Source organism: Elaeis guineensis, chromosome 2, assembly GCF_000442705.2.
Source record: "Elaeis guineensis isolate ETL-2024a chromosome 2, EG11, whole genome shotgun sequence".
Classification (NCBI taxonomy): domain Eukaryota; kingdom Viridiplantae; phylum Streptophyta; class Magnoliopsida; order Arecales; family Arecaceae; genus Elaeis; species Elaeis guineensis.
The window spans coordinates 123494314-123519849 of record NC_025994.2 but is presented as its reverse complement, the minus strand read 5'-3'; the positions used below and the strand labels follow the sequence as shown (position 1 = coordinate 123519849).

General features: G+C 37.2%; 1 protein-coding gene across 4 annotated transcripts in view; it reads left to right on the top strand.

The window, feature by feature from the left end:
• LOC105061043 (DENN domain and WD repeat-containing protein SCD1) overlaps window positions 1-25536 on the top strand; it is a 36880-nt gene continuing 11344 nt past the window's right edge. Inside the window, exons 1-20 of one of the 4 annotated variants that reach the window (XR_012139336.1) lie at window positions 1-395; window positions 1812-1905; window positions 2203-2404; window positions 5795-5936; window positions 6059-6159; window positions 8333-8396; window positions 8681-8794; window positions 10670-10890; window positions 11457-11511; window positions 11592-11681; window positions 12763-12958; window positions 13171-13294; window positions 13396-13459; window positions 13561-13605; window positions 13806-13881; window positions 14822-14895; window positions 14991-15041; window positions 20473-20630; window positions 22209-22256; window positions 25430-25487. Coding sequence is in view for 2 of the 4 variants with exons in the window: in XM_073253171.1 (XP_073109272.1) it covers window positions 216-395; window positions 1812-1905; window positions 2203-2404; window positions 5795-5936; window positions 6059-6159; window positions 8333-8396; window positions 8681-8794; window positions 10670-10890; window positions 11457-11511; window positions 11592-11681; window positions 12763-12958; window positions 13171-13294; window positions 13396-13459; window positions 13561-13605; window positions 13806-13881; window positions 14822-14895; window positions 14991-15041; window positions 20473-20630; window positions 22209-22256; window positions 25430-25487 (2157 nt within the window). In the remaining 2 variants the exon portion in view is untranslated. The remainder of the gene's footprint in view (window positions 396-1811; window positions 1906-2202; window positions 2405-5794; window positions 5937-6058; window positions 6160-8332; window positions 8397-8680; window positions 8795-10669; window positions 10891-11456; window positions 11512-11591; window positions 11682-12762; window positions 12959-13170; window positions 13295-13395; window positions 13460-13560; window positions 13606-13805; window positions 13882-14821; window positions 14896-14990; window positions 15042-20472; window positions 20631-22208; window positions 22257-25429; window positions 25488-25536) is intronic. The other 3 variants (XM_073253171.1, XR_012139335.1, XM_010945009.4) reach the window with 3 other exon arrangements.

Here is a 25536-nt window from a genome sequence, read left to right as displayed (position 1 = left end):
TGGTCGGCCACAAGAGCCCAAGCCCCCTCGTTCGTCTTCTTCTTGCTCTCGGACTCCCCAATCCACATCGAGCGTGTGGGCGACGTCTTGGCGATATCAGATCCGGAGTGGAGGTGGATCAAGAATCGAGCGCGGACGGCGGCGAAGTAGGAGGACGAAGGGGAGGGTGCGAGATCCGCGGCTGCTCCGCCCTCCTCTGCAGCTGATCGGATAGGATGTCGTCGTCCCGGATCTTCGAGTACTTCGTGGTGTGCGGGATCGGGCCGGAGATCCGGTCTCTGGACGGGAACAAGGGCTTCCAGGGGATGGGGGTCATGTACATGCCTTCCCTCCTCGACCAGTACCCTCCCTCCAACCACTCCCTCTATCCTCCTCCCCCTCCCCAGCTCCCCACGGTAAGCCAAGCTGCCTCTTTTTCTTGGTCTCTTGCTTCTGGTCCGCTTTCTTGGTGTATTGTCTTCTTGATTCCTCTTATATTGTTGACTTCTTTTCTTGAAATTTGCGCTCCACAATAATGGCTAACTTTGGAATCCGATTTCTTGATTTCTTTTCTTCTTCATTTCTGCTTTTTTGGATTTCTTTTTTTCATGACTTCTTTTCTTGGAATCAGAAGTCCAACAGAGGAGCTTTGGAATCTTGGTTTCTTGATTTCTTTTCTTCTCGATTTCCTTGCTTCAAATTTGAACTTTTATCTCAAATCCGTTGAAGGCTTTTGAATCTTTGAATTCTCAAAAAAAAAAAAAAAAAAAAAAAAAAAAAGCCTACTATGTCAAATCTGTTTGAAGCTCTGGACTTGCTTTCTTTCTTCTTTTGTTGTGATGGTGTGATATATGTCTTCTAGAGTGGCGAAGTCCGTTCGGGTTGATGTGCGCTTAGATTTGGTCGAAGAAATAAAGTGGTTTGCTGACGGACGATGTTCGCTTACGTCCATTGCTCGAGCGACTAGGATTTATTTGGTGTCTTATTCGAGTTTGAATGTGCTGTAGATGCCAGAATGACATTTTATTTACTTATAGAACTAAAAAGAATGATTCTTATATTTTATTCATGCATGCTAGTTGCTATCTTTTGTTAAAGAACACCTCAAAGGTCAATTGTTTCTGCAGTAGTTCTGTTTTCTTTTCCTTTAATTCTGTATTTTTCTTGGTACCTTTCATTTATTTGCAATTATTAGATATTTTTTTTAATCATTGGGAACGTGGATAGGTATATTGGCCACTATCAGTACGATATCCTTTAGTGGCCATGACTAGTACAGCCTTTTTCTAGTGGTCATATTATGGGCTTGATTTTGAATGGTGATCCCTTATACTTTCTTTTTTGAACGGGGATTCTGGTGATCCTATGAGTTTTGCAGGAGCAACAAGAATGTAATTGCTAATAATAGTATGGGGCACTTTAGTGTGCTGAGGAGCATTATTTGATATAGAGATGGAAGATGTGTTCAAGAATAGGACTTATAATTATCAGAACAATGGTAAAAGAGTAATCTAATTGTCCACAGTTAGTTAGGTGGATAGGGAATCTTGGTAGAACCCAATATCAAAAATTGGAGATTATACCAGATATATTAAATGAAGACAATACTTTAACTAACACCGAAAAATAAAAAGAACAAGAAAGAATACAATACTTTCCTTTTGCTGGATTAAAATTCTGCCAAATGCATTCCTTGAGTTTGAGTGCTTTAGGAAGCATGTTCTTTTTATTGTTTAATATGGTTAATATTTTATTATCATTGTCTATACTCTATATAGTATATTCTTTTGTTTTTATCTTCCGAATTTATTCTCTTTGAGCTATCATTGCAGTGTGTGCTGCCAGCAGGGGTTGAATTCTATTCTTCGGGGTTTGACTCTAACGATGTCTCAACATATCCGCGTAGCTATCCAATAGTGCTAACAGGTATTTAATTGCAGCTCTAATATAAAAAGTTCAGAGACTTTTCTCTAATAGCATCAAGTTTGTCACTGTAGAAGTTTGCTTTCTATTTTCTTTATTTTTTGCTGAATGACCACAGCTCAATATTGTCGAGCACTTAAGAAAGCATTTGACTTTGTTGCTTTCACAGCTTGTTTGCTCAGAGTTTCTCTATCTGCCTTTGCACAGTTGCACTTGTTCTCAAACACATTATCCATGCATCATTTTTTTTTTTTCCAATTTACTGAATAAAAGATATACTTACTCTAAGATTAATTGCAGAGGGGGATGGGTCCAAAATTTATGTTAGCTGCATTGCATTTCGGGATCCAGTCTGTGAAGATATTGCTGAAGCATATCAGGTTCCTACAAATTCTTCTGCTGATAAATGCATCTGCCTTGTATCACATTCACCTAGTTTTCAAGCCCTCCGGGATGCTTTGGAAGAATTGTTCGTCCTTTGCTTTTCTCAGGCTGGCTGTAGGTAACTGTCAACTATTTTTGTAATCATTTGTCTATTCTGTGATCATCGTATGCCTTGATGGATATAATATGTTGACTTTGTTGGATATCATGTAATGACCATCATTCTATGTGAAATAGATATATTATCTATACTGGTATTCTAATGCCAAGCGGTTGCTTTTGCTGTTGATTGATCTCTTTGTGTAACATTAAGTTTGCTACTTTTTCGAAGATAACATTTGGTTCTCCATACCAAATTACTAACTATAATTGCTACGAGTTTTCTTGCCAAAAATTTCTATGCAGATTTTATTCTTGTAATTTTGTTTCCTTTATTTTGGTTGGATATGTTTTTATCTTTACTATGAAGGTTATTTGTCAATGACCTTTAAAAAAATTGCTATTCTAATTCTACTTCCATTGTTCTGATGGTTTGGATTGGTTTTATGAAACAATATTGCAACATGAAGCTTCATATGGGGCTTGGAGTGCAAGAATACATCATTCAACTATATGGTCAGCATCTAACACACGTCTTGTTGAACATAGCATTAAAGGTTCTAAAAGCAGAAGATAGTTAGAATATTATGAAGAAGCCCATGAGCTTATATAATGTGGTGTAGTTAGAGAATGCAAGTAGAGTTTGTGATGAAGATCTTGATTACATGGGGTTATTTGATAGAGAATGCATCACCTAAAAGAGGAGGCAATACAACTTATCACAAGGTTTTGAAAAAAAGAAAATTGTTTGCGAAGTTGAGGCACCATATAGTGCATCAGCTGTAAGTGGTTGCATATGTTGGTGCCCATACAGTTGGCATTTTATAGATACTCAATAATAAATGAAAGTTTACAAACATAGATAAAAGTAAAAGAAAGAATAAATAAAAATTCAGAAGCAAAAAAAATAAAGTATGTACATGTATTCTGTCTCACTTTTTTGAGAGCTTATTTTGGTACAATCTGATCTGTTAACCTAAAAAGATAACAATATATTGTGGTGAAGTTTGCTCAAATTTCAGGTATAGTTGAAATGGAGAAATCTACAAATAAGAATACGGGTGACAGTGATGCACGGCTTATAACCAAGTTCAAAGTACCTACCTGATAAACAAGACATGTAATATTTAAACTGCCAAACTTCAAAAAGACACTCAAAAGTCAATCTTCTTCTTTGGGAAGTGATTTGTTAGACAAGAAGCCATTTCCATCACAATGTATATTCTTTTTTGGCTGCATACATGAGCTGCTTGGGTCTGTCTGGTTGCTTATTCACTCACTGTGCAATACATTATCAATGTGGTGCAGTCACCATACTGCTGCATATGTGGGTGCATGTTTGGCCACTTGGACAACATCTTAAAACACTGAGGCCCTATCAGACTTTGCTGGAGTCAGTAATTACTTGATATGCAATTTTGACACTGGGCTTGGAGAATGTCTTCTTTCTCCTGCATGAGATAAGATGCATCTAAGGAAGATACAGAAGCTAGTACCAGTGTGCTTATTCGTATGGTTCCATTCCAACCAACACAAATGAAAGGACAAAAATCTAATGGAATGGAAAGGATGAAAGAAGTAAAAGTAGCATATGACAGTGACAAAAAAACTGTTGAAGAAGAAATTTGGGGAAGGTTATCTTGGTTGCTCGAGTGACATGTAGCGGCAGCCTGGTCTCACTTGTTCTTAACATAATAGCTGAGCCAGCATCAGAAATATAGGTAGAACAGTTCCTTGTTCCAACTATTCTAAGCAAGCTTTTGACTCCTTCAGTATTCATTGATTTTAATTATACTTGCTGCCATTTTTAGCATTTTCAAATCTGTGGCCCCTCTAGTTACTTAGGCTCCCTCATGTCATTGTTGGTACTATTGTAGTTGTTTCTTATGACCTGGTCCTTGGTGCAGCTTCTACATTTTGTAACAGGATTAATTCATCACCCTATGATTCCTAGTTCACCCACATATCATCACATTTTTGTTTTTCCTCACACATCTTGGGTTCTTGGAGATTCTTTTTTCACCAATTTTTTGAACTTTGTAGCAGTGCAAGCATTACTGCTGTTGTACTCTGTCTTTATACCATAAAAGCATACTTTTGTTAAATATCATTCTGCAATTACCTGCTCACAATTTTCACTTGTGTCTCAAAATGATTCTTTTGGACCATAACCTGACCTAAAATTTTGGCCTGGACATCATTTTCGATTCTATTTATAGTATTGCATGAGAAATACTGTCTCATGTTTTAAGTAATTCTAGGCCTTTATCCTCCCAAACCATTGTCGATAACTCTAAGTTAGACTATACCACCTTTCATCTGATTAGCAGCTGCTCTATCAATTGCAAATAATATGTGTCAAGTCACCTCCTCCTTATTTTAATCATCAATCAGCTCTGCAATGCAATTTGAAGGGGTAGTTTCCATATGATTTTACCCTTTAATTTGACAGTATCTCAGATTGGTGATATGTGCTTGTTTTACGCTTTGTATATTGTGTCAGAAAGTTGGAGAATGTCTGAATTGTACATTACTTCAGAATAAGAATGAAAACATTCAGAAACAAAAGCAGTGGAAAGCTGCATAGTTTGACTTGCTAATTTTGGTGTCCACTGTTGGAATCAAGGATTAAAATATTGTTCATCTTTGCCATGCTGGCCTGATACTTTCGTGATACATTCTGTCTTGTTGTGTTGCATGAGTGCTTGACATGCAGTGGCACTGCAGCGGGCCAAATATTGGGTTGCAGTAGGCATTGTACCCATGTCGCATTTCAGTAAAATACTAGCACAGTATATTCTGGTCCTTGCTGATCAGTACTTATCATCTGTTGCATTATAACCTTGTCTATTCAAAGTTGTACTAGTGCCATTATCTTTGATCTTCAATTCTTTGTTCATTGAGAACTTTTTTGTTTTATCTATCCTTGTATGTTTATCTTTCTGCTGAAGATGTTTTGCATCTTTTTGGTGACCTGCATGATAATTCTGTGGTGCTGCCTCCTTGCGATATAATTTTGCTCAAGCTTTGTTCCTATTTAAAACTTGTAACTAGATTTATGCCGGAATTAATTTAGACATCGTGAAGACTGGTTGAATCCACTATGCAATTGTTGTGAACTTCATGACAGAAATTTGTAAATGTATTTGACCTGTCCTAACTGGCACATTGACAGCAAAGGCTGGGTGAGTACTTCTTATGGGTTTGAGTGAAACAATTGCTGTTTGCTTCTTAACTTTTTCAAATGAATTACAGTTTTCTCCTAATACATGTAATCCAATCTGTCTTTAATGGTGGTTGCATTTCAATGTTTTTCTCAAAATAATGCTTTCTCATGCTTGGTCTTTTAGTATTGCTGACTGGAACCTTTTCTTTCCATGTGCTAACTTTTTATCTATACAAATCTCAGCAAGGCATTGTGGGAGATAATAGCTTATATGGTGTCAAATGTTCCTTTACCCACACCTGGAAAAGATAGAGTCTTGTTTGCTATTGAGAACCATCTTCTCTCTGTGGAGGCTCCCCCGAAAGAAGGATTTCCTCATGCAGATGTACAAGTTCATCATATTTTCTTTCATTTTCTCGATCTTCATGTTTTGCTATGCTCTCCATTTGTTATCATGGATATTGTTTCAGAATATATGGTAACCATGTTCTGTTTCATGGTTCACAGATTTCATTTCAGCCATTGGTGCAGTGCCTGGATGTTGATAACTTGATTCGGCTTTTTACTGCTGTGTTACTTGAAAGAAGAATTTTGCTGAGATCAAATAAGTAATTTTCAAACTTGGGTATTCCTTACTGCAATTTCATTGTCCTTCTGCTGAAATTTTCCAGCACAGCTTCATATCAAACAATTTTTGTCTTTGTTTAGAATGTTTTCAATTTTTAATGTAGCTGTGACATTTGTGATTTTGATGGCCTTCCACTGAATTTGTCTCAAAAAATTGGCAAGATAATCAGTTGTGAGGCCTTTATTTGTGGATAGTGTAAGCATTCATGAGCTTGTGCTTTGCAGTTGTGATGTCGTGGTAAGCACTTCGTATTCCTACTTTGTGTAGGCATATGTGTGCATGTGCATGCGTGTGTGCGCCATCTGTATTTATGTTTGCATGCAGTCATAATTTCTTAACTTCAAATAATTCATTGCAGAAGATTTTATGTTATTAAATTCATATTGCTCAGTTGAAGTTCAATGATTTGCCTTTGTCTCTGCTGTTCGTCTCTATTTTTCGTTTCATGTGTTCATGATCCATGAATTGAGATGGATGGATAAAAAGATATTGTTTTTTTTTTGCTAACTTCTATGTATATCTGCCAACCAATAATTCATGACAGGTATCATCTTACAAACATATAAGCATTTTCAAAGAGCCATATGAAGATAAACAACCCTAAGATATGGCACACAAGTTCTTAATGTACCTCGAGTTGTTGTGAACCCTTAGTAGATGGAATTTTAAGGAGTTTGTACCTGCTGTACACTCTTAATCCTGCTTTATATTCTTAAGAGCTTCTTTGAACTTACTCATATATTATTTCTTATTAGATGTCCAGACCATACAACTAGCTCCAAACTACATTTTCTTTTTGTTTTATTTAAATTGCATTTCCTGTTGGGGGGTTATCTATTATCCTTGTAATCTAATTGCTGAATAAGTGAAAATTCATGGTTAACTCATACCACGTTATCAGTTGGCTCTGCAAACATTTCATCCTAATTTCGCAGTGGAATTGCTGCCCACTTTAACACAGATTTCTGCTCCAGCTTTAGACCGGTAAGAGTTGACTTGAAGTATGTGCTTGTCATTCGTCAAAATTTTAAAAAGTAAAGCTGTCAAACTTGAGGGAATATGCAGTCATCATTGCTCCATAGGGTTGAGTTTCATGGTAAAATTCAATCAAGGCCAGCAATGCTTCATAGCTAATAAGCTTGGGCAATTAAATGAACTGATATAGAAGATGTGCATGTCATGATATGGATGCCCGATGTCCATGTGGGTGGACGCTAAAACCAAACCAGGGGATGAAAGTTAGGTTTGACTGCATCATAAAATCCTGCCCTTGGCATTAAAAGAGATGAGAGGTGGAAAAGTAGGTATGTGCAGAAATAGACAAATGATCGTCTGGTCAGCAGAGGTTTGGGATCTGTGGATGGGTTTTGAGGAGGGAAAACCTAAGGGAACATTGCTGGATGGTTTGTGGAAGTATTTCAAATGATACATTGATTCAGGTTTTAGCCTTTGGTAGGAGTGTAAGGTAAGGAAAGATCAACAGATCTAGTCCCAGAAAGTTGGTCAAGGACTGTTGGTAATGGCTTATTGGGATTTATGGTCCAGAGTAATTGTGACGCTTGTATTTGTGCAAGTTCCATGGCATAATAGTTGTCTGTTGCTAGGGAGGTAGGTTTATACTCTTATTAATGAACAATAATCATACAATATCGCTTTTGTATCGCCATCATTACGAGGGGGGTGGCTTGCTTTTACTCTTGGAGTGTTTTGGACGGTTAATTTTACACATGGTTGTTAGCAAATTTTGAAAAGATATGCTCTCTCTTTATCCCTTCCTCCCCCTCTACTTCCTTTTACCAATTTAATGTAAAATGGAAGGCATTCAATGATGGTTTTATAAGTATATCTATTATCAGGTGTTGCCCCTAAACTGAGCGGAATGGTGGAAAAGGATTCATGTAGCCGATCCAAACTAATTTGGGATTAAGGCTTCGTTGAGTTGAGTTGTATCTATCATAACATGATGTGCAATACTACTGGATTTGGCTTGTGCCTCTTGAATGTTGAAATATTTTGCTGTAGTTTGCAAGTTTAGGATCTCAGAATTGTCTTCAAAATTTATTTCTGAATGCCTTCAGTTATACAATTGTGATTATTGCCCATTTAGCTTTTGATCATTAGCCTCAAACTTGTTCTTTTTATTTTTTATGCAGATATACACTATTGACCCTAGTTTCAGAGGCCATCTGCCATTTGATATATCCTTTTAGGTGGCAGGTAACCCTTCAAATATTATAATTCTGCCTAATTTATATCTTGTGCAGCACAATTCTCTCCTAGTTTACTAAAAAGCAACTCCAGATAGATACCTTGTCCTTGCTATTGCAAGAAGCGTTCTTTCATGGCCCATGCTTCTACTATGCATATTTTCCTTAGAATTTTCTTTCAATAAGCTCACATGCTTTTCCATGCAGCGGTAGTAAGAGTGTTTATGTGCTTAGGCAGTGTTAGCCTAATTGCTGCTAACTTCTTCCTGACTCATGCTATTTCTTGGGATGTAGCATGTCTATATTCCACTTCTTTTCTTCAGTGGGGTGGACTACATCGATGCACCTACACCATACATGATGGGACTTCACTCAGGTGTTGACACATCGGGTCTGACAATGGATGGTGTAAGTTTGATATTTCTTTCATTATGTTCTTTTGGTCCAAAAGTTGAGGTTTTTTTTGTTGAATTACCACCTCTTCTCATTTTTATTTCATCTTTTTAATATCAAGACATGTTTTTGTTGTAGCTGATGGCACAATGAAATTCATGATGTTGCGTTCATTCATGTCTGCTTTTGTTTCTTTATTTATATCGATCGTCATGGGAGCATACTCTCATGTTGTCATCTTTCTCAGCATATTAACATGAGCTTGAATATCCTGTTAATGTATTCTTAAAAATCGCGAGAAAACGAAGTTACCCCATTCTGTAGGTTTTTTCCGTTCAAAAAAAAGTTGAATGCATGCTATTTTGGCCAACATTCACTAATCATTAGGTCAAGTGAAATGTCTTTGAATGATTTTTTTGGTGTGTAGTTAGGACATAGATCATTTGGTTATTTATGGCTTTCGTGTGGGCAAGCTTGTGAGATATGATAGGGGAGTCATGGAATCAGCTTTCTCAATGTGTCATTGATTCAAGTTGTTTTTTCCACAGAAATTAGGAGCATAAGGTGGTTAGGCCTTGATATCTCACAAGAAATGATCATAAGGTGATCAGAAGAATGTAGTCACATGGGAGAAGAGAAAAGGTGAATTTGTGAGATTTTCTTTTGTCTTTTATGGAAATTAGATTTGACTGGTGATCATAACTTTGGTACATGCATAAACGTGTGTGTGTGTGTGAGAGAGACAGGGAGTCCAACAACACATGAAATTGTGATGCATTTAACATTTTTAACTTTTCATTTGTTTAAAGCAACTAGTAAATTCACCCACAATATAGCATAGGTTTTTATGAGGATTGCCTCCTATGTTCCTTAAGTGGGCCTCTTCCAATAAATGTACAATGGCCTAGAAAATTGCTTATGGCATGGTATGAGATTTGTTCAAATCCTAAGCAATATCCATGTCTAGAAAATGAATGCATCTATGGTCCAATGGGGTAAACTAATCTTTCTTAAAAGGTGATTGACATATTTCTTAAAAGAAATGTATAGAAGTTTTCTCATGCATGATGAAAATCATGCTAAGATCTTATCTCCATGTATTTGGTATGGTTTTCATGCTACCAGCATATCTTATAGTTTTCATGGCCTTGGATCTCTTTGGACCAATTTAGGTTCTAGACTCAAGTCAATAATTGATTGCAATGACATTCTCAAACCTAAGTGGATAACACGCAACTCTGAAGCTGATTCATATGAATGAAGTAAAGCTGGCTGGTTTGTTTTGTTTGACATTTATACATTGATAAATCAAACCCAACAATTTTCCAAGTCATGCTGGTCCTGCTAGAGGATTTTGACTATCTTGATCTGCTGACCATTAAACCTTCATTTATTTTTCAGTTTAGTATAAACATCCGCTCTCTTGATGAGTCAATTAGAGTTATTATGTTCTAGTTCTTTTAGCTGCAACTGGTAACACAGCTTTTTCACTTTTTTCATCGAATTTTTGTTTTGTCCATGCTATATCAATAAAACATAGCATTTTATAATTTTGTTTTCCATTTATATGTAATTCATTACAAAAGTTTTCAATTTTAGTAGCTATGGTCTGCAATAGTAAAATTACTTGTTCTAAGATTGTGTAATAGTCTCTTACTTTATGACCTCTTTGTGCATGATTTAAAAATTGTCATTGTGCTTAGGTTGTTATTTATATTCATTTGCATATGATCTATCATAGAATTTCAAGGTATTAATTAGTTCCTTCTGTTCAAATTAATGTGCTGTAGTCATTTTTACTTATTTAAAATTTTTACACTGTAACTTTTGTTAATAAACTTGAATCAAGCATATAAAATAAATTTCACTTGCTACATTTTTCATCTACAGGTAGTTGTAGTGGATCTTGAGTACAACCACGTAACTACATCTGAAGAAATACCTCCCATTCCAGAGCCTGAATTGAGTTTCTTGCGTGGTGAAATTTTAAAATTGCTGCATCCAAATGTAATTTGGATAGACCAGATGAGGATCAATTTTGGTAGTTTGTCTGAGCAATATGTTAGAGCTGGCACCAGATCCTGGGGAGTGGAGCATGACTTTCAACTTAGGTAAGTAATTTATTGTTTATCAATTTTATGTATATGATATTTACTAAAGGTAAGCTAGGTTCATTACTAAATGGGAGAACTTATTATTCCCTTCACCTTATTCCTTCCTGTTGTGTGGCTAAAAAAGCAAAAGAACTGTTCTATTTTTCTAGAAAAGAATGGTGATATGGATTCTGGAATTGTATATTGTTTGCTGTCTTCAACTCATGAAAACTTTTTATAGCAAAAGAACCATTCTATTTTTGCAGAAAGAATAGTGACCTAGATTCTGGAATTGTATATTGTTTACTATTCATGAAAACATTTTATCTAACCATTTATAATTTCCACTCCTTTAATTTTGTAGCTTGATTTATCTTATTTAATATTTCATGTTATACAAACTAAATTATGAAAAATGTTTGTTTTTGATTTTTTTCAACAATCTCTAGAATTGAATCAAATATTATTTGCAGAGCCTGATTTACTTGCCTTTCTACTGAAAGCTATGTTGTCTGTTAGTTTGGTTGATAATTCTTTCAACTCTTTCAGGCTGGTTGATAATTCTTTAACTCGCTATTCTGCAGGTTGATATTCTTAAAATTTTTTGCATTACTTCTGAGTGGTTATCGCAATTTTATTGTAAGTTATTGAGAAAGTTACTGGTTGCTCATACCTTAAGAAACTTTTCTGAGATCTGATCGTGAAATATTCTTACTTAGGAAAATACAGCAGCTAATGTCTTCAATTTGCAAGCATTTCTGAAGAAGCGTTCTCGCTCGACTAATCAACCTGTTGAGTCCATGTTGATGGTATAATTCAAACAAATATCTGCTTGAAATAATAGATCTTGAAGTTTGTTTTCTTTGGTTAAGGATAATCCTTTTATCTTGCAATTTACTTTGCATTTTTATGTTTTTATTGCCGTAACATAAATTTTCGTGCAAGATAAAAAGGCTAGTGAGGGAATTGTTGGGAGTTTAATTGATGAAGGAAATCTCCACAATGAGCAAGGCTTTCTTTTAGTCTGCTTCAAATATGTCTGATAATAGGATTTTGAGTGGTGGGACTGTAGGCTCTGTTTCATCAAATTCTGCTTTTTGTGCAATTGTATAAAGGGTAAATGTTCATTACTTAATGCTGATACAATGGCAGAAAGTCATCCATCTAGAGTTGAGTCTTTTTGTTTCCCACCAAAAAAATGCATACCAACTTTACAGTTCTAGTGAAAATGCTTCTTGTCCTGCTATTTTTGTGCTTTGAATGCAACCATAAAATACTATCTGCATTTTCACTTAAGTGGTGCCAATAGTTTATTCCATCATTACTTATGTGGTGCTTTTACCTTCATTCATGGTAGCTCCGGGTGGTAATCATATCATTGAAGTCTGAACGGTATGTGTCATTATGTCATCACTTGCATTAATTTGGGAATTCATGCAATCAGAACATGTGTATTTTTAGATGGTAAAATTTTTTAATCAGTGACTAATAGGAAGCTGGTGGGAAACTCTTCTTTTGGGTAGCCTCATGGTTAATTTGAAGATCTCAGACATGGTTGAGCTGTTTCAGGTTTCTAACATCTATAGGACATGTTATTTTGTGGTTTTCTTTGGGGAATATGGGCTAAAATGACCTTTTGATGGTTTTTGTTATGATGCCACAGTATGCTGTGGCATGTTGGCCTCCCAATGGCAACCGGTTTGCTACCTTCCTGGATGTAATATAATTGTGCCTTGACGTTTTGTCTTTCTTTTTCCCCCTTTCATTGCATTACCTTTAGTCTTAAAAAACTATACATATTTTTGTGTTTTGCAAAGGATCTATTTTTGATTAAATCTAATTATGTATGTTGACAAACTCTTTCCCTGAGTTTTTATTGTTCTTTATCAGGTTACACAATTTTTAGAGTCTCAAGGTTTTCTGGATTATTTGGAGAGATGTATCAATTCAGAAGAAAACAGTAATAATCTTCTCGATAAATTACAAGATGCAACAGGGAGGGGTCAAAACCCGCTCACTATTTTTCCCTCTCAATTGTCTGAACTTGAGATCATCACCATAGCAGAACCTGATGGTGGAGTTGCAGGTTGCTTCAGTGTTTTTCTTGAGATAGCTTTCAACTACTTAAGCTGTATAATTTTGTCCTTTTGAGATTGATTAACAAGGCATTGCTTTTCTTTGATTTCTGAATACCTCCATGGGCTTGCCATTAGAAATGTGGGAAGGAAACAAAAAATTATATGCTTAAACTTTTTATGGTGACATTATTGTGTAGTCATGTACCTTTTTGTCCCTCAGGACAAGGTTCGAGATACTGTTATAACCGGTTCCCTTCAAACATTAGAACAGAAGAGCAAGAAGAAAAGCGTCGGTCCATTTTGGCAATGGCAAGTGGAGCCCATTCTGGAAAACACACTCCTAGGTAGGACAATTATTCAGCCTATTCAGATTGCGCGGAAATCCATTTGTCAACAAAAGCTCTCTTATTTTGATAACTAAAATGATTAATTTTCACTTTGTCAGTTCACCTTCTGTTCTAGTTAATGGTGATTCTAAAGCAGAAAGTCTGAGTCCCAGGGAGAGGGCTGTAAGTTCTTTAGCCCTGCTTTGTTATACTCAATGTGGTTTATTCGATGCATGGAACATCGACAACAGTCTTCAAATAATTTTGATGGTTATGATCTGCAGGCAGAAAGGGAGAGGATGGTCTTGGACATAAAAGTAAAGCTGCAGGTGAACTTCTTGGTTCTGTTACTTCTATTTGGAGTTTTAGAATTTCATAGAGGCTATAAGGGCATGATCTGTCATGAATTCTTTTCAGCGTAGTGCCCAGCTTTCTAGTGCTGATTTTAATACATTAAGCAGTTCCAACATTTTTTATGTTAAAAAAATATATCTTTTTAGTTATGGTGCTTTTTTTGTGTTTTTGTCAGGGATTGTGGTTGCGTCTTTTAAGGCTTGGAGCAACCGAGGATCCTCTTTCATCCTTTGAATATGGCACAATTCTTGGTATGCTTGGAAGTGATATTGCAAAGTAGTTCCGAATGGTTCGAGGCGTGTCAAACTATACCGGCGGCTAATGGTGTGGTTCAGTCGTTGGATTTGGAACGCCGGTGAAAATGAAGTGAGGGAGAAGGAAAGAGAGAGGAGGGGAAGGAAGGAGAGGGGAAGGCCAGCGGTGGCCCGTCGAGGCCGCTGAGACTCCGGGTCTCCGCAGTCCTCCGTAAGAGACTGAGAAGAGAGAGAGAGAGAGAGGAAGGGAGGGGAAGGCGGCGGGGAGGCCACTGGACAGCCCAAACCTTCCCTCCCTTGTGGCTGCATCGGGGTTCGAAATAAGAGTTGCGTCCCTGTTTTGTTGGGTTTTTTTAAAAAAATCCAACTAATGAAGCCGGCAAACCCCCTGTTGGCAATGGATTTGTTGGCTTCATTGTGTTGGATTTTTAAAAAAATTTAACAAAACAGGGGTGAAGGCCCTGTTTCGAATCCCGTGGCAATCGGGGGGGCGGTGGGGTTGGGCTGTCCAGTGGCCACGGCAACCTTCCCACTGCCTTTCCCTCCCTTCCTCTCTCTCTCTCCATCTCTCTCTCTTCTTAGTTTCTCTCGTGGAGGACCGCGGAAATTGGGAGGCCTCAGCGGCCCTCTAATAGCCACTGCAGGCGTCTCTATCGGCCATCCGTTCCTCCCCTCCTCTCTTGCCTCCCCCCCCCTCTCATTCTCTGTCTTTTCCTCTTCAGTTGACCTCCCATTTCATGTCGGTTTGGGCCCAATACGGTCTGGTACAGGGGGCATACCGACTCCTATCATTGGCTGGCCGGCACGGTGTCCGGTTCCGAGTCGGAGATCCTGGCTGCAAACAATAATATTTAGGCTAATTGTAGTAGACTTACATGGGTTCTAGTTTTAGTTTCTTGTTCGGTCTTTGAATTGACTTTTATTTCCTAATCTGCAGCTCTGATCGAGTCTGATGCAGAAGGGATTGGAGGCAGTGGGTTTGTTGAATGTATTAGGGAACATATTCATGCGGTAATTTAGTCAGATGCCTTAGAAACATTTGGCCATTTTATTTTACCTGAGTATAAGAACTGTTCCTCTTCTTCTAAACAAGTTTTACTTCTTAGGGATGGCAATGCCGTTTAACTGATGAGCAGTTTATCGCGGTAAAAGAACTGGTGAGAGAATTCAGATATACAGTTTTTTACCAGAAATATTTTATAAAACCATTATTCCAAGGGAATGCTATTTTATAAAACCATTTTCTACTGGGTTAGTAAGTTAATGTTCTGGCCTTATTTTCCAGTGTTCCAAACTATTAGAATCACATTCACAATTTTACACATTAGATTTCTAATAGCTCTTTCCCTTTTCACAGTGACATATTGGGTAGTTCCTTTGGATATATAATTAGCATCTCTTTTTTACATCAAAATTTTAGGCTTACGTATTTAACAATGAATGTGTTACATATGAGGGTTCTATGGCCTATGCATGTTATCCATTAGGCAAATTCATGCATTAGTGAATTTATTATATTACTATATATGACTTCCTCATCAAGTTATATATTGGAATTGATTGAGGTTGCTTGCAGGAGTTATTGTTTGTAACTAGCATTGACTCTTAATGGATCTCAATGTTCTGAACATTGGTTATCAAGTTTCCTAGCCACCTAGAAATTGAAGTGCAGCTCCCTGAAGCGCCTCTCCTAAGACCTGGCTTGGCTTATTTTGCAGCCAGGTCACAATGTAGTGTTTTGGCAGCCTGCCTAGCTTCATGCAAGGCTCATGGCCACTATGCCGCTGGGGTTGAAATGGGTTAGGTGATTTGAATTCAAATTTCAAATCATCTTCTAGTAGGGAGAGATTTCAATTTCTACTTTTCCCTCCGATAATCTCTTCCCACTTTCTTCTCTTCTTCCTCTCTTTCAGCATTTTCTGTTTCTCATTACTTTTCCTGTCATCTTCCTTTCCTTTTTGCACTATTCTATTCCTGTGTAATTGCCAGTAGAAATGGAAACCAAGGCGACATGCTATAGTGGTTGCCATTTTAACTCCTGGCAGTTGCAGCAGTCAGAGGCTGCAATGTTATAAGGACATTGGCTGTTGCGATCCACTGAAAGTGAAATATGGAGAAAAAAAGAAAGGGAAGGAAGAGACAAAAAGAGGTTGCACTGCTTTTAGGGGTTGTTTGGAGCCTTGTAACTGAAATCACACTGCAACTCAAGTCGCATTGCAATCTAAGTTGTAGTAGGCAGCTTACAAGGAAGCTCACTTCTTATATTTGGAAGAGAGTTACGGGAAAAAGAAAGGCGAAACAGGAAAAGATGGAGAGAAGAAAAAAAAGGAGGGGGGGGGGGGGTGGTGGCTGTGTCCGTACCCCATCATCATGACGGTCCACACCACCAATTCCATCACCAGGGTCCTCTCAAAAAGCCCATTATCAGAGCCCATATCTGGTCTTGGTATAGGCGATAGTCAACAAAGTCCAAGATATGGCATCTCTGATAGACATTTTACCAACCATCTTGCGAGTGTATGCCAGGTCGGAGCACTTGATGTATATGGAGATGAGGGTATTCTAGACAAAGAGGTTGGTGTGTCAAAACCATTGATGGCGAGAACCTGAGCACCCATAGGGAAGGGGCAAGCTGTGATGTAGGTCTTGAGGATGGAAGAGATGGTGAAGAAGAGGGGTGGGGCTGGGCCAGAGGTGGCGCACGGCGGTGTAGAGGTAGAGTGGGTGGGTGGTGGTAGAGGAGGCGGTGAAATAGATGAGGTTGGCATCATGAATGATGGTTGTCCGGAGGAAAGGGTTGGGGTGGGGGGACTTATGTGAAGACGAGGAGTGGGTACAGGTGGGTGGGGACACTGTTTGGTGAGGTGGTGGGGGAGGCAAGTGATTAGGTAGTTTCTATGGTGAAGGACGAGGTGGAGAAGGTGGTTGTGGGCCTCTTGGAGGTGGGGTGGGTTGGTGATGCATCAAGGGCGACACCAAGGAGGGACTCGAAAGTGAGGAAGGGGAGGAGAGGGAAAGGGAAGGAGGATGAGGAGAGGTCCAATGGTGCTTGGCCATAGGGAGATCTGGCAGGAAGCGAGATCAGAATGGGGTGCTGGAGAGGAGGGAGGTGATGGCATGGGGTGAGATGCTAAGGCTTTGATCGAGATGAAATAAAATCCTTTTTTCCCCTAAAATGAAGATATCTACTTGAATGGCTGCATCTTGTCTTGTAGTCATTTTGACCATGAGTTGACCTAGTGCAAGATTGCTCGGAGTTGCAAACCAAACAAACAACTCAACTTCGCCATTTGAGTTGCATGCATCTAAATAAGTGGCTGGCCGACACCTACAACTTGAATTGCATGCGACTCCATTTCAGGATTCCAAAGTCCAAATAGCCCCTCAGTGTAATGCTTCGTGAGTTTATTTGCCATTCAACTTGCATGTGTATGTGTGCACATGCACGTGTGCATGTGTCCTTGTGTCTGTGTGCACCTCTTTATCTGCTGTGTGTGTATGCTTCTGTGTGCATGTGTGGATGCATGTGTGTCTGCTTCTGTATGCATGCATGGATGCATGTGTGCTTGCTTCTGTGTGTGCACTTCTTTATCCACTCGTGTGTGTCTACTCTATGTATGTTTGTCTGCTTGTGTGCTTGTGCATGCATACCGTGGTTGCGTGCATTTGCATGTGTGCTTTTGCATGCTTTCTTGCCTCCATGGGTGTTATAAATCATCTAACTTGGATGCTTACCCAGCGCCTACGGACCTAGTTCCCAAGTAGAACCTATGGATGCTCTTCTAGCACCTAAGGTACCTTGAAATGTTGACATTCTCAGTATTATTTATGATCACTAATCAACCAACAACGTTACCAATCTTCTAGGCTGGAATTGTAGGGACTGGATTTTCTTCTTTATATGTAGTAGTAGTTTGCTTATGCATTATTTAGAAAGCTTCTTCCTTTTAGCTGTAGTTAATTGCTTACATCAACTCTTTTTGGTGTTTTACATTATCAGATGTGATTGATCCATAATGAGTATCATCATGATGAGGTGTAACTATTTGAAATCTTACCTACAAGTTGGTGATAGTATGAAAATAGACATATTATGTTAAATCTTCAAGACCCAAAATTTGAAATCTGAGGATCATATGCTTGCTTTAAATTGATAAGTTTCCAAACCAGCATTGGTCAAATGTCTCTTTTGGTATTTTGGTGTATTTTTTTCCCTTACAAGGAACAATAATTTCCAAAAATCCATGGGTAAAAGTGTTACTCTGTCCCTAAAAGGAAAACTAAGGCTTGATTTGGCATTGCTGTTAGAACCTTTGTTTGTACTTTGTAGGGCTTTGGAATCGAGCTTTTAATAAAATAAATGCTTCCTCCTGTTTGGCAACTACATTTTTGGAGTGTTGTGGAACTTTGACGAACATTTAATAAGTAAACTAAGAAAGTGCTTTTAGTATCACGAAATGATAATAAAGGACATTATATGATGCTCTCAATTGTGAAACTGTTTATACTATCAAGAATTATTATTATAAAGTATTCTTAATTTATAAAATATTTATTTGGATTTTTAACCTAAATAATTGAATAAATAATAATTTTTTAAAGTTATTGTGAAATATAACAATCTTAAATATAATAATATTGTTGTAACATAATAATATAATATTGTTGTTTGTGTCCTATGAAGTATTATATTATTATAGGATAATATATAATAGTATTAAGATATAATTATTTTAATATATTAATAAAGATTATAATAAAATTATTATAATATTGTATATGTAATTTTGTAATATTCTTATATTATATTGTACTATAAAAATTGTTATTATAAAATGTTGTTAACTAATAAATTATTGTTAAATTAATTTTTGAAAAATTTTGTTGTCGGGACTCGAATGTGGGTCTCTTGTCTTAAAAAAATAGCTACCAATCCATTCAAGTAGATCTTTTGCTCAAAAACTTATCCTTAGTAAATCATTTTCAGCTTTTGGAGGAGCTAGAAAGTTGTTTCAAAATTTTGACCAACTAAAAATCATCCAAAATAGCTTTCAGCCTTCCAAGAAGTGCTTTTTGGCCCTCCAAAAGCAATCCCAAATGAGGCCTTAATTATAATTTCCAGCAACTAAAAAAAGAACATTGATCATTGAAAGTGAAGTACCTACAGTAGTTGTTAGCAAGGAGCTTTGCATTCCGGCATGTAAGTGATGGCATTAAAAGAGGTAAAAACTAATTGCCAATTGTGATTCAAAATGTAGTAAGATATTTGTATGACTTAGACTCATATATCAACTATTTTGGTAACTCATTGTATTTTTAATGCCGCTCTTGAATTTCATTTACTCTACCATCCATCTATGACTGTTTGAATTTTCAAAACAAATAAGGGGGCTGCAAGTACCTAATTTTTTAAAAAAGATCTGTTGCATTTCCTCTCCATATGACTAAGTATCTTCAAAATACAAACCAAAGAATACTCTACGTTGCACTAGAGCTGGATATATGCAATGCAGGTGAATCCAACCAGAGCATACACAAAATGGGAGCGGCAGAAAAGGCATGCAAAATTGTTGGGGACAGATTGAGAATATTATATAAACCAGTGTGCAGATGGAGTTGCACTTCTCAACATTTCAATTATGGTAGTAGTAATAGGCTTTTGAACTCCCTTCCTTCATGTGGCCAATGGCTATTTAGTTTATGCTCTTTATTATTTTTATTTTTTTTGATCCAATAAACTGAAGGGTTAGCCTTGGTGCAATGGTAAGGTTGCTCCATTTTGACCTAGTGGTCATGGGTTTGAACATGAAAACAACCTCCCTGCATGTGGGGGTAAGACTGTATATTTGACGATCCCTAGACTCTGCAATAGCGGGAGCCTTATGCACCGTGATACCTTTTTTTGATCCAATAAGCTATCTTTGATTTCATTGTTGGTGGAAAAAAAAATAAGCAACACGATTTTGTTATTAATTCTAATGGGTTAAAGTGATTATCCATTCCAGCAGCACTATCAGTTTGAAACAATCGATGGCATGTCATATAATGCCAATCTTGGCATGAAATGATATGCACACATGCTAAAAATGTTCTTGATGACCAATCATTTATAAGATGGCTCTTTTATCAGGAATTAACCCTTTTAGAACATCTAAAATATTTTCTTTTTTCTTATAGAAACACGTCATACATCATAAATCCTTTCTAATCTACATTGCCACATTCATAAAAAGCCAAAAATCCTATCAACTGCCCCCCCTCCCCCAAAAAAAAAAAAATCCTATACCATGTTGAATTGATAGTTTCACTGCCGGTATGCTCGCCATAGTTGATGCTTTAAAGTCCATCAATTTAATTCCAGGATTATCTTTTCACTTGTGTGCTACTGGAGCTGTCATTCTTCTATTTTCATTTTGTAAAAAGAACATTGGGATAGTTTTCTACTTAGGGTATTAATTTCCAGTTGTACTTCCTTTGTTTTCCAGATACTCAAGAATCTCTCACATGTGATGTTTGTTTTATTAAATATCATTCTAAATGCTGTGTTCTTATTGAAACATGCCTTTTATCGAAAAATTATATGACCAGCTTAAAACAGCAATCAATCGTGCTACCTCCCGTAATGACATGTCAACCATCAGAGATGCACTTGAAGTTTCTGCTGAAATGTACAGAAAAGATTCCAATAATGTTCCAGATTATGTTCAACATCATCTTCTATCTCTATCCATTTGGGATGAGTTACGGTATGAGATTGATTCTAGCATTTGTTTGTAGCTGCATTATGTCTTTAAACTAATTCTTTCTTTCTTTTTGAAGTTTCTTAAACAATGTTTGCTTGATGAAATATGAACTGGTAAGAACAAGGGAAACAGGCCAGCTGAAATGTGTATCCAACTTTAGGTTGTCTAGGTTAAACCATAAGTACGGTTTGCATTACTTGTTGTGTTTTCCTTGCATAATTATTTGATTATGTAAGTTAGTATATTCATAATTGCAACATAATTGCAAATTTTCATTTACATGAATTTTGGATATGGACTTACTGTAATTATAATCTGTATACACGTTGCTGTAAAGATGTCAGATGCATCTTTTCTGTATTTCCCACTTTCTCTTTTTCTAAATATTGTTCAGTATTAAAATAATTAAGAGTCCAAAAAGGAAGATAATTTTGTTATCATGAGAAAAGCTAATGCAAACTGTCCAGGATATTCTATGCAGAAACTGAGAAACACTGGGAAACCTCTACTAACCAACTTCCTTGTACTTCACTTGTGGTTGCTTGTGTGGGTCCTTTGTTGTTGTCTTGGTTTTCAAAATGTTTCCTTTAAATAGATTTTTGAATTATTTCCTGCTTTCATTTCACACTCATATTGCTGCATCTACAGCCTGCATTGGTGACTATTGTATGAGATAAGGGAATTCCAAATTTCAGTTAATTTCTAGGATTAAATGTGACCTTACTTACATTTACATGGTTGTGGTATTGCATAGTTGACAGAATATCTAAATATTTCTCTTTTCTTTTTTAATGCAATGAAGTCTTTACCATCTCAAAACTACCTTTCCCACTCTTCATCTTGTTCAGTTCATTCTTCATTCTAAATTCCCCTTCACAAATTTGGAACTACTATTTATTCAATCTGTTCTTGTTATGAAGTATATTATAAACCAGGTTTTTTCTTTACACATTTGCATGTTTGTTTAATCCATTTTTTATTTATTTATTTTTTCTATTTTCTACTGTTGCTTATTCACTGATTGTTAATAGTTGTTTTAGTCTTTTATGTTGCTAAATGCGATATGGTTGTTACTTGATTCACAAAAATTGGTTGTCTTTCCTTGTTACTTGCTGTATATAATATGTTTTCCTGTAATGTCTCTTTAAAATTGATCCTTTATTATGTTCATATATATGTTTGGAATATATGACATTATGTATATTTCATTCTATGTGGTTTCTGATTCCTAGCTAAAGGCATTACTGTACGGTTAAAATACAGTCAGAAGGTAATCTAGTATTATTAGTTTGTGGTATATTTGTTGCTTGAAAATTTATACAAAAGTGAACCTGGAATTTGTATACATAATCTGTCTCTCTTTTTTCATAATAAATAGTAATCCTTTGTAAACTGAGGATTTCCTAAGCAAGCAAAATATTTCTGGGAAAACGCTTAATGGCTATGGTTATAGTTTCTTGCATTGTAATAGCCATGAACTTTTTGTTAAGTAACTTTATATGCTATGCCTTGGTTCAAAAGTAAAATCGAGGGATCTATCAATGGGTTAGCTGATTATGGTTTTATTTGCTTCTCTTGCAGCTTTTGGGATGGCTATTTTGAATATTTAATGGAGCGTTCTTCGAACAAGTAAGTTCAACTTGTCTGATTGTTTAAATTTGATAAATGCCATTCTGTTATTTATACCTGGTTTCTGCACTTCTGTCATTTAATCTGACACATTTAAATGTGGAACCTAGAGTATGGGCTTAATAAGGCATTCATATGGAGCAAAAGATTGAATCTTATATCCTATGCCGTTTCAATTAAGTGGAAGCTAGAATACTACTATTCCCATCCGCAAAGTTCTAATTAGATAATTTTATTTTGCGTTTGCTGAACCATTCTGAATCGGGCAGTTCAAGGCGTTTCGAGCCGTACCGGTTACAAATCAGAACGATTCGGCCTTCTGAATTGGAACATCGGACGAGAGACGAAAAGAGAGGAAGAGAGAGAGGGGGAGGGAAAGAGGGGATGATGCCGTCGGAGGGCCACGAAGGCAGCCGTGGTTTCGTGTAGCCCGATAGGGCATTTAATCGAGAAAGATAGAGAGGAGCGAGGGTACCAGAGGGAGGCACAGCCGGCGGAGAGGCCATCAGAGGGCATCAGGTGGCTGCCATGGCCATCGGGCGGCGGAAAAGGCGTAGGCAGAGCCGCAGCCAAGGAACAAGGGTGACCGTCTCTATTCATTGCTTTTTTTTTTTTTAAACGATGATGAATAGTGAAGCTGGTAATAGATTTGTTGGCTTCACTATGGTCGGAGTTTTTTAAAAAAATTCCATGAAACAAAGATGATCGTCTCTGTTTCACGTCCGTGGAGCCATGGGTTGTGTTTTTGCTGTCCGACAACCTCTCTGTTGGCTTCCTTTTTCTCCTTTTTTTTCCCTCCCCCTCTTCTCTCTCTCTCTCGGCTGTGATTTGGTGGAGGAAGCGGAGGCTTTGGCGGCCTTTCGAGCACTCCCACGGCACACTTGTGGCCACCACCGGCATTTCCTCCAGCCATCCTCTCCCTCCATCCCCCTCCCCTCTCTCTTTTTTCCTCGGTTTCTTTCTTTGCTTCTGTATCGGTTTATGCTGGTCCAATTCGGTACAGATCTATACTGACTCATACCATCGGTCGGCTAGCACGGATTTCGATATCGGCTCCGTGGGCCTTGGTTTTATTCCAAATGAAGTACAATAATAAGCAGACTTTCTACGGAAGTAACATTGGAAATAATAGTGCAAAGAATAAAATTTCTTTTGCCTGCGTGCAAACTGGTTACTTATATTTCATATCTCTTCGATCGCAAATCTTATATAGATTTGCAAGACCTACATTTTTTTGGAAATTTTTGAAAATATGGCTAAAACAACCAAAGACTCATTTTTTTCTTTTTTTTTTTTTTTAATTTAGTCAACAAAAAAACAGGTGGGATATAAAAATTGATAATGGGATAGATAATGGTGGCTCATGATTAAATCTTAGAGCTTTCATGAGATATTAAAGCAAAGAATATATCCCTTGTATGTGGTGCAGATTCAGTGGTCCGCATGGCTGAATCTGCCCAATGAACAGATATCATGTGTACAGATTGCTATGCAAGTAAATGGCAGAAGCAGACAGAATTCTGCAACTGTTGTGAGGCCAGAGAAAAAGAAAAAGAAAAAAGTTCCAAGGCAAAAGAATAATAATAATAAAAAAGAAAGACTCTTCCGCTGTCTCTGTTTGTCTTCATCCTGCTTTTCTTGATCCACTACCTGCTGAGTTCCTTCTGCTTTCCTGATTCTCTGCCTCCCTCCTTGTTTCGCACGACTTCCTCAACACTCGTGTCTGCCCCTTAATGCAGGACTTCTGTCTTCTCAAGAGATTCATGTTTTGGTGATAGCCGAATACAGTAATCCTAGTTTCACTCTTTAGAAGAACAATATTCAGATGGAACTAAAGTTAGGCTTACTTTATGTGCTCTCTATTTTTCTGATTTTTAATGGTATCCTTTTTGAAACTTCCCCTGATCTAAGTTGAGGATTTATAATGTTCAAATGTACCACATTCTGTCGTTTGATTCTAAATATGTACCTTTTCTTTTTTGATACTTCCTCCTCCAACCTCTGTCCACCAGTAACCTATCAGAGTCCTTTGAGAATAACAGTTGGACATTTTTACTTGCTACTACTGTGGCCTACATATTAGGTAATGTACGAGGTGAGGCTTCCTCTCTTTTTCATCATCATCGGATGAGGTTGAGCACAAGAACAATCCTTTCCATTGTAGACAGATGAAGTAAGGGCTGAGGAGAATGGGGACAATATGGTGCAGGAGGTTCCAAGCAATTTGATTAGCGGCTGGAGATGTTGCAGAGGCAAGAAGAGCAGAGGGAGGGAGTGAGGGCAGTGGAGAAGTCCAGGACTTTTTTCTTCGATACGAATGGGTGCACGATTCTGTTTACTCTCCTTTTTGTTTTGTGGCAGGTGGATCTGTGGCATCCATCTATTGGATGGACTCGGTGGACTGCAAGCACGCAGTCCACGAAATCTGCATCCTTGGTGAGGATTGGGTGCTAAACTGCCACTTTTTCTTGTGGCTATAGGTGGGGTGTTTGGTTAATATTTGGTAGCTGATTGGGGCTCTGATAAAGAAACTATCATACTAGTACTTGGCTACTTGATGTTTGAAGGGATTCTCAAGTTCTCCCTGCCATGCACTTAGGAAAATGGGCTATTATCTGGTGTCCTTAACATTTGGTATCATCAGTAATTGTTGGCTCGTAAAATTGTACTTGCCCTTCTGATTCCTTTTCTTTGAGAAATCATCATGAGTTTAACAGTTCTATTCAAATATCAGATTCTCATTTTCAATTCATCATAAACTTGATGTAATAATTAGTCAAAAATATCGCATGAAATGTCCCCGTCTAACTTTTCCTCATGCTCCATGTTGCGCACACTTTCAGCCCATGTACATCCTTCTATACATTCTTATAAATCTGCAGGCCATGTCTTTTCTTATTCAATTTAATGAATTTTCTTAAGCATGATTGTGATGACTTCCTGTGTTTCTTAATACTGTAAACTTATCATTGGTGATACATTTGAATCGATTCCTTTATGAGTTTTATATGCTTAGAAATTGCATAGTTGTTGTTGTTGCAGACATAAATGATGACCTTCTATTTATATTTTTCAAAGACAGTTTAGCATTGTATGAACATTTTATGCTTTTAGTATTGCCTTTGTACCTCTTATATTGTACTTAATGATGACTGATATTAATACTGTGTCAGATTGGCAAATTATGTGACTCTTGTGACTGCCCAGCTCATCATAATTACAACCCATATGGTATGTGTCATACCTTGTCTTTCTTAAGCTGTAATCACTAAACTCTTCA